This window comes from Saccostrea cucullata, unplaced genomic scaffold, assembly GCF_032062105.1.
Source record: "Saccostrea cucullata isolate Sc308-1 unplaced genomic scaffold, CSIRO_AGI_Scuc_v1 ctg1034, whole genome shotgun sequence".
Classification (NCBI taxonomy): domain Eukaryota; kingdom Metazoa; phylum Mollusca; class Bivalvia; order Ostreida; family Ostreidae; genus Saccostrea; species Saccostrea cuccullata.
Window position 1 is genome coordinate 345,785 of NW_026932728.1, and position 18,648 is coordinate 364,432.

Genomic DNA, 18,648 nt, shown 5'->3' on the forward strand with positions numbered 1-18,648 from the left:
ACTGTAAATGACATTAGAAATAATGCTATTTTTGCTATCTAGCAAAAAAGCCAAAAATATGCCTTTTTCTTGATGTTTTTTTCTTATGGGAAACATAGAGCGCAGTGTAGAACATGCATTATTTTTCTGTCACTTTTTAGTATTGGAAAGATACATCTTTGGTAAAAATATAAATCTTGTTCTAGGCTGCGCTCTATATTTTCTGGAAGAAAAACTGCTTGAAAATAAGCAGTTTTATACAAAATATGCTAAAATGGCGGGAAAACGTGATTTTTATGATGTCATATTTCTAAAATAACGGCATTTTGATCAAAATGAAAATGACCATTAAAGGTCACATATATAGCTGTACAAATTAAAGCTATATATAAAGTAAAACTAAGATATTCATTTTAAGGGGCCATTTGAGATACTTAACATATATCGCTCTTTCAATGTATACAGATTGGTTAAAGACTTTAAATTGATTAAAGAAGTTGGTCCAGAACTAGGGAGTGAAAGGTAGTTGATTGACCAATGCTGGAAAGTGGAGAAATTCTCCCCAACAGTGCGCAAAAAATCTTGTGAGGTAAATTTGCACAGTATTGCATTACTGGATCTGTAGCTTTGTGTTCAAATAATGATATATAAAATGTTCAGCTAGGGCCACAACAGCTTGATATTTTTAATACATTTGATAGGAAAATATTTGGGATTTTAGAAAGGGAGATGCTTTTTTCATCATTTTCTTACACAAATGAGTTAAAATTGATTATGCCTGACAAGAGTAATAGATAAACATTGTACGTGGATAAAATGAGTAAATTTGGCTGAAAGGCCAGTATATAATGTGCACTAATTTGTGGTAATTCGAGAGTTATCATAAAGTATATCCGAAATAGAGACCTTATTATAACCGTATATTTTTTTTCATTTTAAACAAAGCTAAGGAAACCCATCCACATCATCTACAGATAAGTTGGGGTGGGAGTTCTGAATTTGCAGCATAAAATTTTCTTGAAGGCTGCCCTGAATTCTTTGTTGAAGAATGTATAAATAACCGGGTTACAGGCGGAGTTGAAGTAACCGAGGAAGAGCACCAAGCTTTGTACAAACTCAGGGAAGACACCTTCTGGACATAAAGGCACGAGTAGTGCTACAATGAAGAACGGCAGCCAGCAGATTAAAAAACACCCCACCACGATTCCCAAAGTACGGACAGCTCGGCGCTCCTGTGGCAGAGAAATCGTGTCTCGACGCTTCAAATGACGACGTTTTCGGACATTTTTCACTTGCTTGTCGCCAGAATTTCCTGCAGGTAGCGATGTCTGTGGAAAGTTTAGGTCGCCTCCATTCTTAATGGTCTGTCCACCACGACATTGACTAATGAGCTTCCCTGTTTCCTTGTCCACAACTTCAGTGATGATTTCGTTCTCTGCGATGCTGGGCATGCGCTCTGGATAATCTTTTGTTGTCATGGTGTCGCTTGAAACTGAGGCTTCACCGGACGTGGTAGTGTATCCAGAATCGGTGCTAGAGAGGAAAGAAATCTGACGCACAAGAATGGGGCGTTTTGGTTTTATCTTTGGTTGGTCAAGAGTTTGAGTATTATCACTCACAGGTATTTCCTGTTTCATATCGTGTGATATATCATTGGATTGACCTTTATTTTCGCTTTCCGTATTACTAATAGGCCTGTCCTTGCCTTCCCCTTCCTCACCTATGTTACAATACAAACCACACGTTTTATAGGAGGAGTACCTCTTTCGTTTCTTAAATCTGTTCATGGATTTAATGATCAGACTGTTTCCTGGACCCCTCACCCATTGTTTACCCCTTAACCACGTGACCTGGAATATTTTGCAGTAGAAGCACAGCATAACGATCAATGGTAAATAGAACGCTCCAATAGTGGAGTACAGCGTGTATCCCACATTCTGGGAAATGGCACACGACTCTGGGGACTTTGGGTCCGGCGTTTTCCATCCCAGCAGGGGCGGTAAAGCAATACCGATAGAATACACCCAGGCTATGGTGACTAAAAACAGAACCCTCCGGACTGTTCTAAACTGTGCGTAATGGAGAGGTTGTGCTATTGCGTTATATCTATCGTAGCTGATCATGCACAGATTCAATATGCTAGCAGTGCAACAAATGATGTCCATAGACACCCAGAACTCGCAAAAGACGGGCCCGAAGTTCCAGGTCCCCTGGAGTTGATAAATCAGTGCGAAGGGGGTCACGCAGATACCGACCAGTACGTCACTGAGAGCGAGACTGACGATGAAGATGTTTCCCACCCTGTGTAGACGTCTGTCTGTGAGGATCGATATTATAACGAGGCTGTTACCGAAGACGGTGGCGATGATGATGAGAACGGCGAAAATGGCGATGAAAATGCTGATTGTTCTACTCACAAAATCTGGACTGAAATTACTCATCGTAGAACGAATGATTGTTCTGAAATGGTGCTGAAGTATCAGGACTAAGGGCAGAAGATCGCACCCCGTTCGGAGATTTTGACAATATTAACCAGCAATTTTTCCAGTTCAAATGTATAGTCCATTTGTAAATTTGCCAATTGTCTTCCAAAATATTTTCATAATTTAATTCCAGTGGAGAAAAATCCGTTTTGAAATGACGTGAAATATATTGCTGTGCAATGACGTGATTGTACATTTATAAACATTAACATTTACACTTCATTCTTTGCTGGACTTCAAACTTCTAATTTACATGAAGTCCACTTTTGATTGTTTTGTCCCCACTGTATTTTCACATTTCATTTTAAACATGAAGTCCAATCAGGTTATTGAAGTCTCTCCAATCAAGATGTACTAGTATGAATATCTGTAACTTCATGGCCTTCCCATACATACAAGGTAATCACTCATTCCATTCAGGTACAGAACCGATGGATAATTTAAATCCCATTTCTGACATGATGAAAGCCCTAATCCATTCCTATTTTACCTTTTACCAAGTTCCTGATATAGTGTTTAACAATGGTCCTCATTAAAGTAGGAATAATTCCATGCGCGACTCTTCAGTATATATACTTAAATTATTACGCATCCAAATTATTTTCAGCAGTTTGTATAATATAAATTAATCCATTAGCTCTGCACAACATTTGTTTTATCCACACGCTTAAACTAGCATCATTTTTTTTCAGCTTTAGTTACATGTCTGTAAAAGTGTGCAATGATCTCTATGATGCTATGACGAAGACTAACCATATTCAAGGACCAATTAAGGCAACAGTTTAAAAAACAAACACTGCACGGAGGTTTATAAATTTTTATTATCTTTTAACCAGATTTGGTCATTTTGTACGTAACTACAGTATAACGTTAGATATTGCCTATTGATTAAACTCGGAGTATTCCCCCGGGAAACTGTATCTCTCTCCGATCGGTCGTCTTGGAAGCTCCGTCTGTTCGTCAAGACGTCATTAATATTCAGAGTGTTAGAAAAGTGTGGGAGGACAGATTATTGATAGATTAGTGTTAGACTTGTCTGTGATTTAATGTTAGGGTCAACGTATATATTGGTCGTTATTGGCGGTGACACAAAAACTTGATGTACTAACAGACTCATATACTAGTAGTACATGTTACCTTGGGTGAGGTGGGGGTGTTCCTCTGTCTAACAATTTTTCCAGTAGTTATAATTTAAAATGGAAAACAGTGATAATGGTTATTTATTTCTCCAATCAGATTCCCGTTAATGCTAGCGATTTTTGTCGAGGAATTAATTTCTTTTGGTTTGTGTCCCAAATTGAAATTGCTTTTTACGTGCCGAACTAAATTCGTCCATTAATGGATATATTCTAAATATTTTCATTTCATATATTCATTTATGTATCTGATATTATTTGTTGAAGAGTTATGTCTTAACTGTCAATAGCTACAGATAAAAATGTTGGCATCGAGTGTAGGAAATTATTTTCAAAAGGGTTAACATCGTTTCTCGTGGTAAAATAAAAGATATGACAGTCTTGGCAAGAGAACATGGTCAAATGCTCCAACATATGAGGTGCAAAAAAGCTTTTAGTTAGTATTAACAATCTTTAAAAAAACGCCCGTCCATCTTTGCTTAGAATCTGCTATTTGTGCATTATCTAAATACATGTAAAGTCCCGATCCATATCCCAATATACTGCAATAAAACTGTCTCATGTATCTTGTAGTGCTTTTTATTCCACGTAAAAAACTCGGCCTTTTCAGATCATTTGTTTCACTCACATGCATGACTCAACAAATTTAACAAGGTTATTTTTTAAAAGACGATTTCTCTTAAGGATTTCCATCCCTAAGAGGACCAAATTCCCTCCCCTTAAATATCCGTCAAGTATATAATACTCTGATATTATATTAAAGCATTTTATAGTGGAAAAGGATTGCCCGCGAGAAAGTTGCACAAATTTCATTTATTAAGCAGTAGTTAATTAACAAATAATGCATTGAAGTCTATGGGGAAAAGCGGTTTTTTTTTAATAAAAATTCAAATAATTTGAATATCAATAAATGGAAGGAAGCCTTGAAACATTAAAAATAGATTGACAACTGAAAACGATTTTTTTACCGGCTAAATTTTTTTAATTGATTTTTTTAATTAATTAAAAAAAGGGGCGATAACTCTTGCCAAAAGTCAATGTCGAAAATTAGGACACATCCCACTATACATACTAATAATAATAAATGGCAAGTATGTCTAAATAAACTGAGTATTCAATGCCTAAATATCTGTTATGTATTCAATTTCACTGAATTTGTTCCTATTAGGGATTGAATACCTTTAATGAAGTATATGGAGATATCGAACAGTATTCAAGCTCAGAAGTCCATAAAACAATACAATATAGGAGCAGAGTAAACACGCATCCCCGAAAGATCAGAGGTGGGATCAGGTGCCATGGAGGAGTAAGTATCTCCTGCCGAGCTCCTTGTCATGATCGGAAACATAAATGAGACTCCGTCGTCAATTCAGTGTGTAAAGAACTAACAATTAATATGAAAAACGCCAGTCAGCATTTGACTCAATGATAAATTGTATTTGTTGATAAGGTCATTGTATCGACCAAAGAAGGTATACAATGATGACCTTAAATGAGACTGCTAATGTTCTTCTTTCTTTAACTTGTTTAAGGAATCACTGTCTAGTTAGTATAGTTAGTATGCCAGGGCATCAACGATAGTGGGAAACATGGGATAATTTGCATAACGGGCAAAGTCCCTGGCATACTATACTAACTAGACAGTGATTCCTCATATTTCCATTTATTGTGAAATTAAATTGTTTTTATAGATTCTAAAAATGTCAACGTAGATTTCATGCCAATTTCAATAGTCCTCGGCTACTGACGTCAAACACAAAGGCAGTCGCACGAGATTTACATGCATATTTGGCCTCCTTAGCGTAAGACAGAGACAGATGCGCACGAGATTTGCATGCATATTAGGCCTATTCAGCTTCTGACCTATCGACCTGCCTAATTTACATTCCGTCGGAATTATCAAGAAATCAACTCCGCTAACTTTCATAGAGTTATCAAAGAGAAAAAAATTAGAAATGGAAATATTTGTCAATAATTTACCTCGTTTTAGAAATTATTCACACGTAGAGCATGTTTTTGCATATCGAATCAACTGAGATGTATAAACTCCGTATGCAGGTGATGAAGATATATTGCTGCATAAATAAGGGAAGTTGACAATAGAAAAGTTAAGTAATCACGCTTATCATAGAGCGTACGTGATTGTTAGATTACCAATAACGTCTTTTTCTAGTAAAATATCCAAATATGAAATAGGACTTTGATCCTTGGTCTCATGGTGCTCATGATACATAACCATTCTGTGTAAAACTTGTTTAGAATTTGTGACAGAGGTTTTAATGGTTTCCAAAGCTGTGAAAAAGACACGGTTTTCATTCTTATAATCCAACCATTACACAAGTTACATGTATATTTCATTTTTTAATTAAAAATGTGCTCACTGATCAGGATAAAATTTCTAATCGTGTCGCAGATCCCAGTGCGTTTATTTAAGGACAGATAATATAAACTCAGAGATACTATGGGCACTGAGCTCACTAAATGATACCCCGCGCCTCCCATATGTTAATAATCACAAGTCCATGTTTTGTTCTTCGAAACAAAACCAAAAATAAGTGTCAGATCAAAAAGTTAGGAAATAGGAGGTGCACTATGGCATTATGTAATAAAGAATGTAACGATAATTTCACAGATGCTTAACTACATAATGCCATTTTGACCTTCGATCTATTTTACATTTTGATCTGACACTTATTTTGGGTAACCCAGATCAAAACATGGCTTATGTCATTATAAATATATGCGAGGCGGGAGGTACTTATTAATTAGTGAGCTCATTGCTCACAGTACCTCTACAGTACCGACCAGACCCAACCTGACACAAAGCAGTCCCACAGCGGTTCCAGAAAGCAGTCAAAGCAGTTCCAGTGCATGGGCGGGGTTTATTAATTTAAAGGGCGGAGCTTACTCAGAAATGAGTTTGTCAATAAACAATGGAACTATAAAAGGCAGTTGAAATTGATTCTGAGTAGTATCAACAAATGTCAACAATTCTTACAACTATGCAACAGTCATTTATGAACAGTACACACATAGAAATAATTCGAAATAATATTTATTGAAGGAAGAAAACGTTTACACCTAATATTAACATGAATATTTAATAACATTTATGTGGTTTATTAATCTTTCATCAAAATAATTCTATTTCTTTATCTTCTGTGATGGATATTGGTTTCCATATTATTTTCTTTGTATAGAAATTTAAACTTGAATTGCGTAATTTCTACCAGAATAACTTTATAATTAGATCTTATAATTACAGAGCAAAGACCGATTCTCATACTTATAATCTGAAAGCATTTTTTTGAGTATTGGCTTTTTTGAAAAAATTTCTTCGCTGAAAGTTAACAAAACAAGAACAGAGAGCCTGCAAATTCAGAATACACAAGGGGGCGGAGCTATCATGTCACGCGGAACCTTCTTCACACATGAATGATCAAAGTCCAAAGGACTGCTGGATCTGTTTTCTAGGGAAGTCCCAGAGCGGTCCGAGGGCAGTCCCAGAGCGGTCCCAAAGCAGTCCCAGAGCAGTCCCACAGCGGTCCGAGGGCAGTCCCAGAGCTGTCCCAAACCAGTCCCAGGGACTGCTTTCTAGGATTGCTTGGGTGTCAGGGTGGGTCTGGTCGGTACTGTAGATTACTTTTGATCTGACAAATGGACACTGCCATTCTTACTATGATATTGAAGAGTATATGTCTCCTATCCGCAACTCCTCCTATACCACTGAAAAAATTTAATGATACTTTCACAGATTCTTTATCACAAAATGCCATTGTGCACCTCTAGCTTTAAACGTGTTCAAGTCAAATTCAATTTATATGGTACAGTGAAACCTGTCTTATCCGACATGCCATGGGAAATTAAATTTATGTCGGATTAAACAGTGTGTCGGATTACTCAGTGTTGGCTATTTCTGTCACATTTCAAGTCCACACAAAGATGTAGGGTGGGCAAATTTCAAACTTACACTTTCGTTTCGTTTGATCACTTTACCTGGCTATTCTCCTAAATTAAATTGTTGAATTTACTTATGAATTTAATGTAATAACATTTTTTCTAATAAAATGACTTATAAAATTTTTTTTTTTTAATAGTTACAAATGGACACTGCCATTTTTCTTACTTTATGATATTGAAGATGTTAAACAAAATATGTTTTCTTTTATTTGTTCTTTAATATGGTTATGTATTTCATACTGTTTGTGACAATTCTCAAGTCAATGGTCCTGTTATTCATTTCAATGTCCCTACAAATTGTCACACACAAGCTAAAAGTGAAAAAATTTAGAAAAAATGCAAACAATACTTTCACAGAAAAGTAATTTAAACCCAAACTGATTCATAACTGTTTCAAAACATATCAATCTAGTGTCACAAAATGCCATGTAAACAAAGGTGCACCTAACACTAGCTTTAATACGTGTTCAAGTCAAATTCAATTTATATAAGTTATATAGAGATTTTTTTTGGGAATAAAGTATATATATTGTGCAATTGGACAGTGGGCACTGTATATATATTGTGCAGCGTCCCTCTCGAGAATTTTTCACTCATTTGGAGATGTCTTGCCGGTGGAGAGCTACAAATTTAATTTGTCCTATACTCGGCACTTACGAGGGTTGCTCAATAAATAATGTCCTCGGTGCTCGGAAAACGCTTTTCAATAATTTAGTTTTAATGATTTCACTCAAATATTCTCTTTTAATTAAAACACATGTTCGTAACATGTTTATATACCATTTCCGATTGTTTTTAGACCATGTTTTTGAGTACAGTATGACCCTTAACGCCTTACTGGAATACGGCATTTCCTATGATTTTCTGAACTTGTATCTTTTTTTATGAAAGGTTTTGAAAATTAAACAAGCCAAAGGGTGAAAAATCTGGCGAATATTGTTGGTGTGACAAAATATTAACTTACTCCGTGGGTTTGGACGCTGTCATGAAGAAATTTAATGTAGTGGATTCCTGATTCTTGTTCCTTCCTCTCAGATATCTTTCGATTTTTTGCAAAAAGTTTGCCTTCTAGACTCCTCTTGAGATTGAACTTCCTCCCCGAATAAGAATTTGAACAAGACAACTATTTTTTTACGAAAATGGCAGAAAAATTTAAACTTTCTGTGTGCTCTTGCAATTTCTTTGCTCTTCGCAGCCTTTTTTTTAATGCCCATTACATCATTTTTGTTTATTGAAATTCATCTGCTGTGTCTATAAAACAAAAATCGGTTGCTGTAGATTTCAAATAATTCAGTGATTATTACTTTTGGATTCTTAACAAGTTTTACAGCAGCTTTAATGCAACGTTTAATTTCACTCTAGTTTACTGATTCTTGACCATTCATTTTAAATGCAGTGTCTCGAATAGCTATTGTTTTCCAGCTTCTCACAATGGAACTGTATAATGAAAAGTGGTGACATAAACTATATCAATTCATTAAAGATTCAATCATGAGAGAAAGCCAATCTCCACGTCCCCAAGTGGGATTCGAACACGGAAAGTATAAAGGATCAACTCTTTACTCCGTGACTCTAGAGCAGACACACTAACCACTGCTCCACACGAGTGACAATTCATGAAAAAAGTATTAAAATTAGCATTTGGAAAAAAAATCCTTCTTTGAAACGTGTGTATGTTACTAGTATTTCTAATATTATATTGCAAATTATAGATATTTTACAAGAAATAAACAGTGATGTAAAACAGAAATATGGAAGAGAACAGTTTTTATTATTGGGATTCGATTGATTTGCTTTTTTTATTTATTGAACTATAGGTATTTTTTAGCTTGTTTGTCCATTTTCGTTCCTAAAATATGAATATCCGTCAAAATTGTTAGTCTTCAGGAAAAGCAAGGTGTTTTTATGTACACTTAAAGGCAATTTTAAAGCTCACAAGCGAAGACATACATTAAAATCAGTTAATGATCATAGAACTTAGAGCATGTCTTACGTCAGCTCTGTTCCAAAAAACAAATAACAAGGTCAAAGTCCCCCATTACTTTAAATCGATTAATGAGATCAGTACCATGAATTTTCATTGTATTTTAATTTTTTACATATTAACTTAGATAAACAATTAATTATTTATGAACATGTGTAAATATTTACCCGGGGTTACATTGCACAGAAGCATCTAAAGTAATAATTATTTCTATATAGTTTGGAATTCCCTTGTTGATTTTCCTAAAAAGCAGTGATACTCTAGCATTATCATTGGAAAAAGTCTTTGATACATGTTGAGAATTGATGCAGCAGCATATCATCCGTACTTACTTTTTGATTTCACATGTGAATATAATGTGTCACTTAAATGTTGAGCATGACCTCATGTTGATTTTGACGCAGTAATGGACGATTTTCGATATTTTTTACACACCAAAAGTAAGCCCATATGACGTTTTTCCTTAAATATTTCTTTGCTTTCTTTTCTGACCAACCCCAATTAATTAACAACTTTTTTGGTTTCAATATTGATTAAATTGATTAAATTATTTAATGATTCATTCCTGATTTAAAGTAGCAATATGGCTAAAAATTACATAATCTTTTTTCCAGTAATTGGAGAATATTTGTTTAATAGGAGGACGGTAAACGACACCTCTTTGATTATTAACCATTCTTATATCTTTAAAGATTTGTTCTTATTCAAATCTATTCGAAAATAATTTAACATTTCTAAGGTTTGCTGAGCGAGCATAAATAAATCGATGTTTGAGCGCTGAGTTGTATGTTGGACAGGTCGATGAGATGTTGGACCGCTTACATCACAGAATTTGCTGGTGTTCAACAGTGACGGACCTGTGTTTAAATCACAGAAGACAGTACAAATACACGTATGTCAAAAAATTGTTCTTGTGCAAAATACGTTTTGTTGGACCATGGAACCAAACTGTCTGCCTTTGAACTAACGGCCTCAGGCAGACAGTTTGGTTCTTGGGTCCGACAAAACGCATGTTGCCCGAGAACATAGTCAATAAATGTATCATATTTACATAGATCTACAAATTATTTTCAAACTTTGAGAGATTTAAAATTAAAAAGGTGAAGAAAGCGAATGGTGATCGATTTCTCAAAAACTACAGGCATTACGAGTCTGGGAGCACGACTTAAACACGGACCCCAGGAAAATATAGATATGGGATGAGGTGCCTTAAAGGAGTAAGCATCCCCTGTTGACCGGTCACACCTGCCGTGAGACTTTGTATTGATCAAGTAGACGGAATATTCCGTAGTCAAATTTAGTACAAGAACAAAGCCTCACTATTGGTATGAAACTAATCAGTCAAAATACGACCCAGTTATAGATTATATTTAGTAACAGGGTCATTACAGTGTGTTATAAAACCCTGACTTTTGATTTGGTTGTCAAAAATCCCTATAACATCAACTTGTGTGTGGGGAGACTGCCTCGATTTAAAAGAAATATACTATTTTGAGTAGCAAACAAGTTGGGAGATAAATACCATATATAGCTGATAGCGGAATATTACTTCATCAATTTTGAAAATGGACAATGGAAAAGTTGTCATGAAATTGAAATGATTTCGTTAGAAAATTTACTCTTTATTGGATTAAAATAATCAACAAAAACAAAAAAAAAATTAATAATTTCCTGAACTCTATGACATACTAAATAGAGATCATATGCCATTAAACTTGACTTTGTTCACACTGTTTTAAAGAAACATGTGACAGTAAAAAAAAGCTTAGTACTCAAAGGTCACCCTATGTTTTGAAAAATGAGTGTGAACGGCAGTGTATAAGAATATCTAAACAATTATTTTTAAAAATCAGAAATTGTTATTATCCATGCTTGTCTAATATTCAAATAAATAGTGAAACTTGAATCCGTTGCTTCAAACCCTTAAGACAACATTTACAATAAGAAACACTTGGCAAAGACAGCAAAAAATATAGCTAATTTCCTGTACTGAGAAAAATGACATATAAATAGAGATCATATGCCATTAAAAAGCTTACGCCAACGATTTTTTCTCTCTAATTGTAGCCTTTATTGTAGGTACATATAGCAAAATTGCTATTAGAATGGTATCCTATAATTAATTATGCATTTAACTCTTATTATTGATATTTTATTTACATTTTAGCGGCCTGAAACAGTCCTGTATATAATTTTATAATGTCTATTTAAAAGAGTTCCATTTCGACGTCCGTAACCACAAACAACCATTTGTAAGTGTGTGTAAGTAAGTTATCAGGAATTGAAGTTAAATGTTATTTTTTAAAAAATCAGAAATTTTTGAGCTTGTCTAATATTCAAATAAATAATGAAACTTGAATCCATTGCTTTAAACCCTCAAAACAACATTTACAATAAGATGCACTTGGCAAAGACAGCAAAGGTCTGAGAATAGCAAAGAATTGCAGGAGCACACAGACACTCAGTTTTTATGCCATTTTCATAAATAATAGTGGTCTTGTTGTTCAAATTCTTATTCGGGAAGGAAGTTCAATTCCAAGAGAAGTCTAGAAGGCAAACCTTTTGCAAAAAATCGAAAGATTTCTGAGAGGAAGGAACAAGAATCAGGAATCCACTACATTAAATTTCTTCATGACAAACCCACACCCCATGAAGAGTAAAGGAGTTTGGGGGATAAACAGAAAGTTAATGTTTTGACACACCAACAGATCTTTCAACCTTTAGCTCCTTTGATTTTCCAAACTTGAAGAAAAAAACTTTCAGATAAAATATATAAGTCCAGGAAATCCTACGATCTGCCATATTTCAGTAAACACAAGGGCATACTCAAAAACGTGTTCTAAAACAATCAGAAATTGGATAAACATGTTACGGACATGCATTTTATTTAAAAGAGAATATTTATAAGTGAAATTATTAAAACTTAATCATTGAAAAGCGTTTTTTTATTGTTTCTTCGAGCACCGGGGACATGATTTATTGAACAGCCCCCGTATTGTTCAAGACGTGCATATTTTGAATCGATACAAGAAAACATTTCTTTCATTGCATTTTTATTAGTTTTCATTTACGAAGCCAGTTCATATAAATATTTGATTGTTTATTCCTTCTGTAAATATTTGACTAAAGTTTGAGTTTTTATTCACGCTGTAGCGAGCATACACATTAGCATATAAAATAGTTCATCAGTTTTAATTTATTTGATTAAATTAATATTTTGATACGCAACTTCTAGAGGCTAAAGTGACAAGTACCTTGAAATCAAATTCCACTGGAATACTATATACATGTACAATTCGTATTATTTTTCAAATGATTGCAGACGCTGTTGAGTTATCAGCTTATGCATCAATATACCAGATTTAAAAGAAAAAAATACAAAAAATATCATTAAAAAGTTCAGAGAAATAAGAGTGCAAAATTGGATTTAAAGAAAATTAGCGTGTGAGGATTTTGGCTAAAACATGAGCAACTCATAAGATTAATTATAATAAATGCAACTTTTCATGTCCTCATTAAAGGATGAACAGACAACAGCTCTTATGAAACACGAAATTTGAGATCTGAATATTAGGAGATATATTACATGGACAAGGTACAAATAGTATGTATATCATGTCACCCTCATTTTAAATACTAGTATAAAATCATGAAGCTGCATTATACATTTTATAGAACAGGTTAAAAAAAGATTTAGAAAATAAATAAGAAAAAATATAAATAAATGTCTTCAAGTAAAGGGCAAACACCTTGATTTCTTTATATCCTTTCTCGATCTGCATGTTTTAAATTTCCTTTTCTTTAAAATCGATAAACATAACTTAAAATAAAAACCCTTTAGGTTTGCACGATAATTTTTTTTTATATTTAAAGAAACGTTTTTAAAGGTATACCTTTCAGAATCAAATAATGTTTTTTAAGTTTTAAATTTTAATTAATCTCATTATTTAATGAGGGATTGATTTTGTTATAATTAGCTTTAAAAATAGCTATAACATATGTACCTAAGTTATTATTTTACCTGCATTCTCAGTCTTACGCCAAAATATTTGAACACGAATTGATTACCTATTGCTGTAGAGACACTACCTGAACAAATATACTGGGTTCTCATTCAGTGTTCATTTCAATAAGTAACACCTTGTAATTCCTTTACACATTAACAACAGCGATAACAGAATCATAAGAAATTCAAAATGAAGACCTTCAACTCTTTCGATATAAACAATATGGAAGTTTGTTCATAAACGAAAAAAATAGATGATTAGAAGGATTATATTTTTAATAAGTGCTTTTTCACCAACGACAAATTATTTTATTCCATGAACCAAGAAGGGAGAGTATTCTTTCAAAGAGGTTTCTAACCAAAAACTTTAAGGTTTTCTCCTCAGAACTGAAATATTTTCTTGCCTGGATATAAAAAATACCATACATTGTGGAGAATTCTATGGTGGATTTTTCTTTGTGTCTCTTTCTATCATCTGGTAGATGTAAATACAAGTCCTGGATGTACATTAGCATGAGGTTTTTTGTGGTTTTTGGCATTTTGGATGTTTATTACGCGCTCGATTTTATGGATTTGGCGCCAATTCTTCCAGGTAATGTTTAAATATATATCATTAACAAAGATTTAAGATGATATCTATAATCTATATGTGCTAATATTATGAATATACTATGCGCCCTTTACAAATTGGTTGATACTTCCCCCCTTCTACCTTCATGCTTTTCTATGGTTTTCATTCCTTAAAACATCAGTTTTAAAATTGTTTTTATCTTTTTTTCATTTACAATAACTGTTATTTCAAAATAATTTAATTTTGTTTGTATTCTCGCCTCTCATTGGTTGATTTCCAAAAAGGAACGCAAAACATTTTGTATAACCTGGTTTGGTATGGGGACACACCCCCTTGACGACCAGCTTAATCATCATATCCATGCAATCCCCTCATTTCCAGTCCTCGGAATCCATGGAAAATTCCAGATTTAATAAATGTACCTTCAACTTTAAACAATTACTCGTTCTTACCTCATGTAAACAAACATCATGGCTGCTAGATCTATGTATCAGTTATTACCTCCCCTCGCTTCAAATCACTTCCGTTACTACGGTTGTATTATTGCGCGGTAAATTTGAACTTATAAAACACGTAAAAAGCAACGCAATTTTACATCAAAAGTTGTTTAATTATTTTAAAATTAAATTATAAGAAATGACTTTAATTCTTGGCCATATTATCGAGTATAATCTGGTTTGGGTCAGTTTACGCTTTTTTATAATCCGCTTCGCGGATTATAAAGCGTTAAATGACCCAATTAAACCAGATTATACTCGATAATATGGCCAAGAATTAAAGTCATTTCTTAATTAAAAAAAAAAAAACTGTTCATATTTCAACTCAATATATCCCAGTAATCTTGAAAAAGAGATACCGCAGAGTTTAACACATCGTTTTCATATTTTTCTATTCTATTTTATATTCTATGTTAATTTTACTGAACAAGTAGCCTTTTGATAAACATGGTGACTTCAGCTTTTCAGCCGTTAATTTCCCCTTACTTTTATAGCAATTTACCCTTGTCACCTGCATAAGGGTGTTTGTTTCTCTCTATGTAAGTTATTGTCAAAAAAGTTAAAGAAACAAGAACATTAATAGTCTCGAATAAAGTCATCATTTCGGAAGTCCTGTGGTCGTTACATTGCTCTTGTCAACAAATACAATCTTTATCATTGGGTAGAATGCTGACTTTTATTCATGGTAATTACAATGACAATTATTATTTATCCCATTTTGACCCCTGTATTTCGTGGATGTGACTCACCTGATATTTTTTATATCACAGTCGTAATGGGTTTTGCGTTAGAGTGATGAAATAATATCAATCGGACAAAAACAAAAACAGTGTAACACATTGATTGTATTGTGGAACATGGTATAAAAAGAATCATCCATAATTTGTTGTTTGATATGATGTTTATTCAACTCGTTGTGTGTATTTATTCCTTAACGAAGGCTTTGGGATAATAAAAAACAAATTCATTGCAAATATTAAATCCAGAGACAAATCATGGGAGATCCTTTATATTTATCATGACATGAAATAACATGCATTTTAAAAGAATCAAGCGATTGTGATGTAGAAACTTGGGATAAAAAGAATCATCCATAATTTGTTATAAAAGGTGATTTTTGTCCAACTCGTTGTGTGTTTTAAACCCTTCTCGAAGGATCTGAGATTTGCATCTGCATTTGAAAAAAAATTAAGCGATTTTACTTTTATTTGGAAAAGTGTATACATTTGTCCGTTGAATACATTTTATTGAGACGCTACCACCTGACGGTGGATATCTACAAATTTAGATCAGGATTTGCGCTAACGGCCTTTGAGGGGTCTTTTCCCAGCACCTACCGCAAAACGGGACATGAATTTATACTTTGTCATCCGAATTACGAGTTTCTATGTCTTACAGCGAGATTTAACCTGAGACATTAGAATCAGCTACTTACTACTTACGCCAAAACAACCGCTCCAACCATTTCGATACTCAGACAACTGAAATGCTATTCTTTTTACTTCGGGATTATTAATATAAAGTTCACTAATTATTTTTTTCCGAAGCGAAATTTAAAAAAAAATTTAGATAGTAAACCATGATATTTTGCTAATATGTATTATTTTTTCATTTGAAACACTTTTCAGTTTAATATAAAGTACTTTATAACGAATTAAACCCTGAGTAAATTCCACATTACATAGAATTGGTCGTTCATCTGATCAGCTACCGACTAAAAATCTTATATTAGCCAATCTATACAGTATTTGCTTAAGATATATTCTTTCCAGTAAGGTTAAAAGGAAAAGAAGGAAACTTATCATGAATTCAATAACTGATCAACACCGATATTTAAAACATTCTTGGGAGAAACAAATGATTAATTTATACATTTATACAAATAGTATAAAGAAAATTATGACACGAAGTAAATTTTTAAAGAAATATATCAATTGCCTGGTAAAACGTATATATAGATTTGGCATTGCCAGACAATAGGCTGCTCAACTCATAATTTGTAATCAAATGCCGTTTTGTAAATACTGTATATTGCATAAGATACAAAATAAAGGTTTATTTTTTTGTCTTTTGTGAAAGGGGAAATAGTTCATTACGCTATTAAATTGATCAAAGTATTAGCGTATGAAATGTTTGGAGATAATGAACATTGTCCAAGCTGAAAATACATTAAACAATACAGACTTGGAGCTGAGCAAATACGGACCTCCAAAAAATCAGAGGTCTCAGGTGCCATGTGGAGGAGTGGGCATCGCCTGCATCTGTCGTGAACATCCGTCGTGTGCTCCTTTTCATGTTCGGGGAAAACGAAAAAAAAATCCGTCGACAACTTAGTTTGTGATAAATGGTCTAACGATTAGTATGAAAAAAGTCAGACAGTCAGACTTCATGATAATTTGTGTTTGCTGACAATGTCATTGTATCGACATAAAACTTACAAAATGATGACGAACTGAATCAAATTTTACAATTATTTTTAAATACATGTAGTCATGCCGGTGACACGTAGTAGGGTATTCATCTAACACAGATTGATGAAATATGCGTTAAGTCGAAATGGGTTGAAAAAGTACAAAACAATTGCAAATTAATGAATAAGTATAAAAGATCTCACAGGAGAATCAATAAAAAAATTACGTTTATTTAGTTACCCAATTTCGATTACTATTGTCTTTAATTGCTGAGGTGGCAAATATTATTATCTCGTTAAGCTTATTTTCTTTCGAACATAATAACAGGTCACGTTCGTAAGTATGATATACGTACTTGCACGTTTACATTCTTTCAGTTTGTTTTTAAAAACAAATATTTACATTCTCAATGTCTTTGTCTGAGATGTCATTACAAATAGTAAATGTACTTTATTTCTACATAATTCCTACTGGTTCATCGATAGGTACTGTTGAAAAAAAGCACGTGCAGGGCGGGACAAATAGAGTCAGAGCAAGTAGAGTCAGTGCATAGAGCCCGTGGATATCTGGAATCAAGAGCATGTGAATGTAAAGAATAACTCAGATTTTATGGTTCAATGGTGATCACCAATCGATTGGCTTGCGTGATAATTTTATGCATAAGCTCCTTCGGCGTTCATGCAAATTATCACACAAGCCACTCGATTGAACACATCATAAAACCAAAAAATTAGAAATTTTTTTCCTTAAATAAATCCTGTAGGCCTTTGAAGGTATATGTAATGATTATTCTCGCAATTCATTTGACCAAAAAAATGAGGTCAAATATCTAATTTCTATTTTTTCTTACGTAGGACAAATTTCAGATGAATACACGTACTTAAGCATTACAAACGTTCATTAGGGGACATTCTTTTTATTTATTGGCAGTCGATTAGAATAAGGCCAAAATCAATATTATTTACTTTCAGAACAAATCTTTATACTAATCAGGCATATGAATAGATATGAAATAAATTGTCTTGATGTATACACAAAGAAGGATTATAAAATAAAGTATTTTGGGAATAAATATTTCATATTTACACAACTGCAAAACTATTTGATAAAGATAAACAATGACTGATTATTTTTTCAGTTTATATAGGTGTATTCGTCTTAAGCAATATATACATACACGTATATCTTATTGTTTTCAATCCATTAACAGGTAGAAATATTATAAGGATATACAGATCACAAATAATGCTCAAAGGCCAATAATACAATGCATTTAATAAACATCGATCATAGACCTCTGAAAAAAGGTAGATTCAGATATCATACGTCGTCAGTGTCGCGCAGTGGTAAGAATGTCTGCTCTAGAGATTTGATCTGAACGCCGTGGGTGTCGAATTCCACTTTGGGACGTGGAGACCGATCCGATGAGACTGTATATTTACATTCAGTGTAATTTTCTTTATGAAATCCATTAGAAATCCATGACGTTCAAATCTCTATAACACACGCCAAACCTTGTTTGACAAAATTTAATTTAAAAAGATTAACTCTGTTGATTTAACGTAAAAATACAACAAATGTGCACTTAAAATAATTTGTCACTTTTTTTTCTTGCAATATT

At 33.5% G+C, this 18,648-nt stretch overlaps 1 protein-coding gene across 1 annotated transcript; it reads right to left on the minus strand.

The window, feature by feature from the left end:
* Nucleotides 1-434: 434 nt before the first annotated feature.
* LOC134235952 (5-hydroxytryptamine receptor 1A-like) lies at nucleotides 435-2,461 on the minus strand. The gene has a single exon (XM_062718127.1). It carries the CDS (start codon nucleotides 2,418-2,420, stop codon nucleotides 948-950), a length of 1,473 nt encoding a protein of 490 aa, XP_062574111.1. The 5' UTR covers nucleotides 2,421-2,461; the 3' UTR covers nucleotides 435-947.
* Between the last annotated feature and the right edge of the window lie 16,187 nt (nucleotides 2,462-18,648).

Excerpts from the sequence above, each read along its gene's own strand:
- LOC134235952 (XM_062718127.1), bottom strand. The coding sequence starts at position 2,420 with ATGAGTAATTTCAGTCCAGATTTTGTGAGTAGAACAATCAGCATTTTC.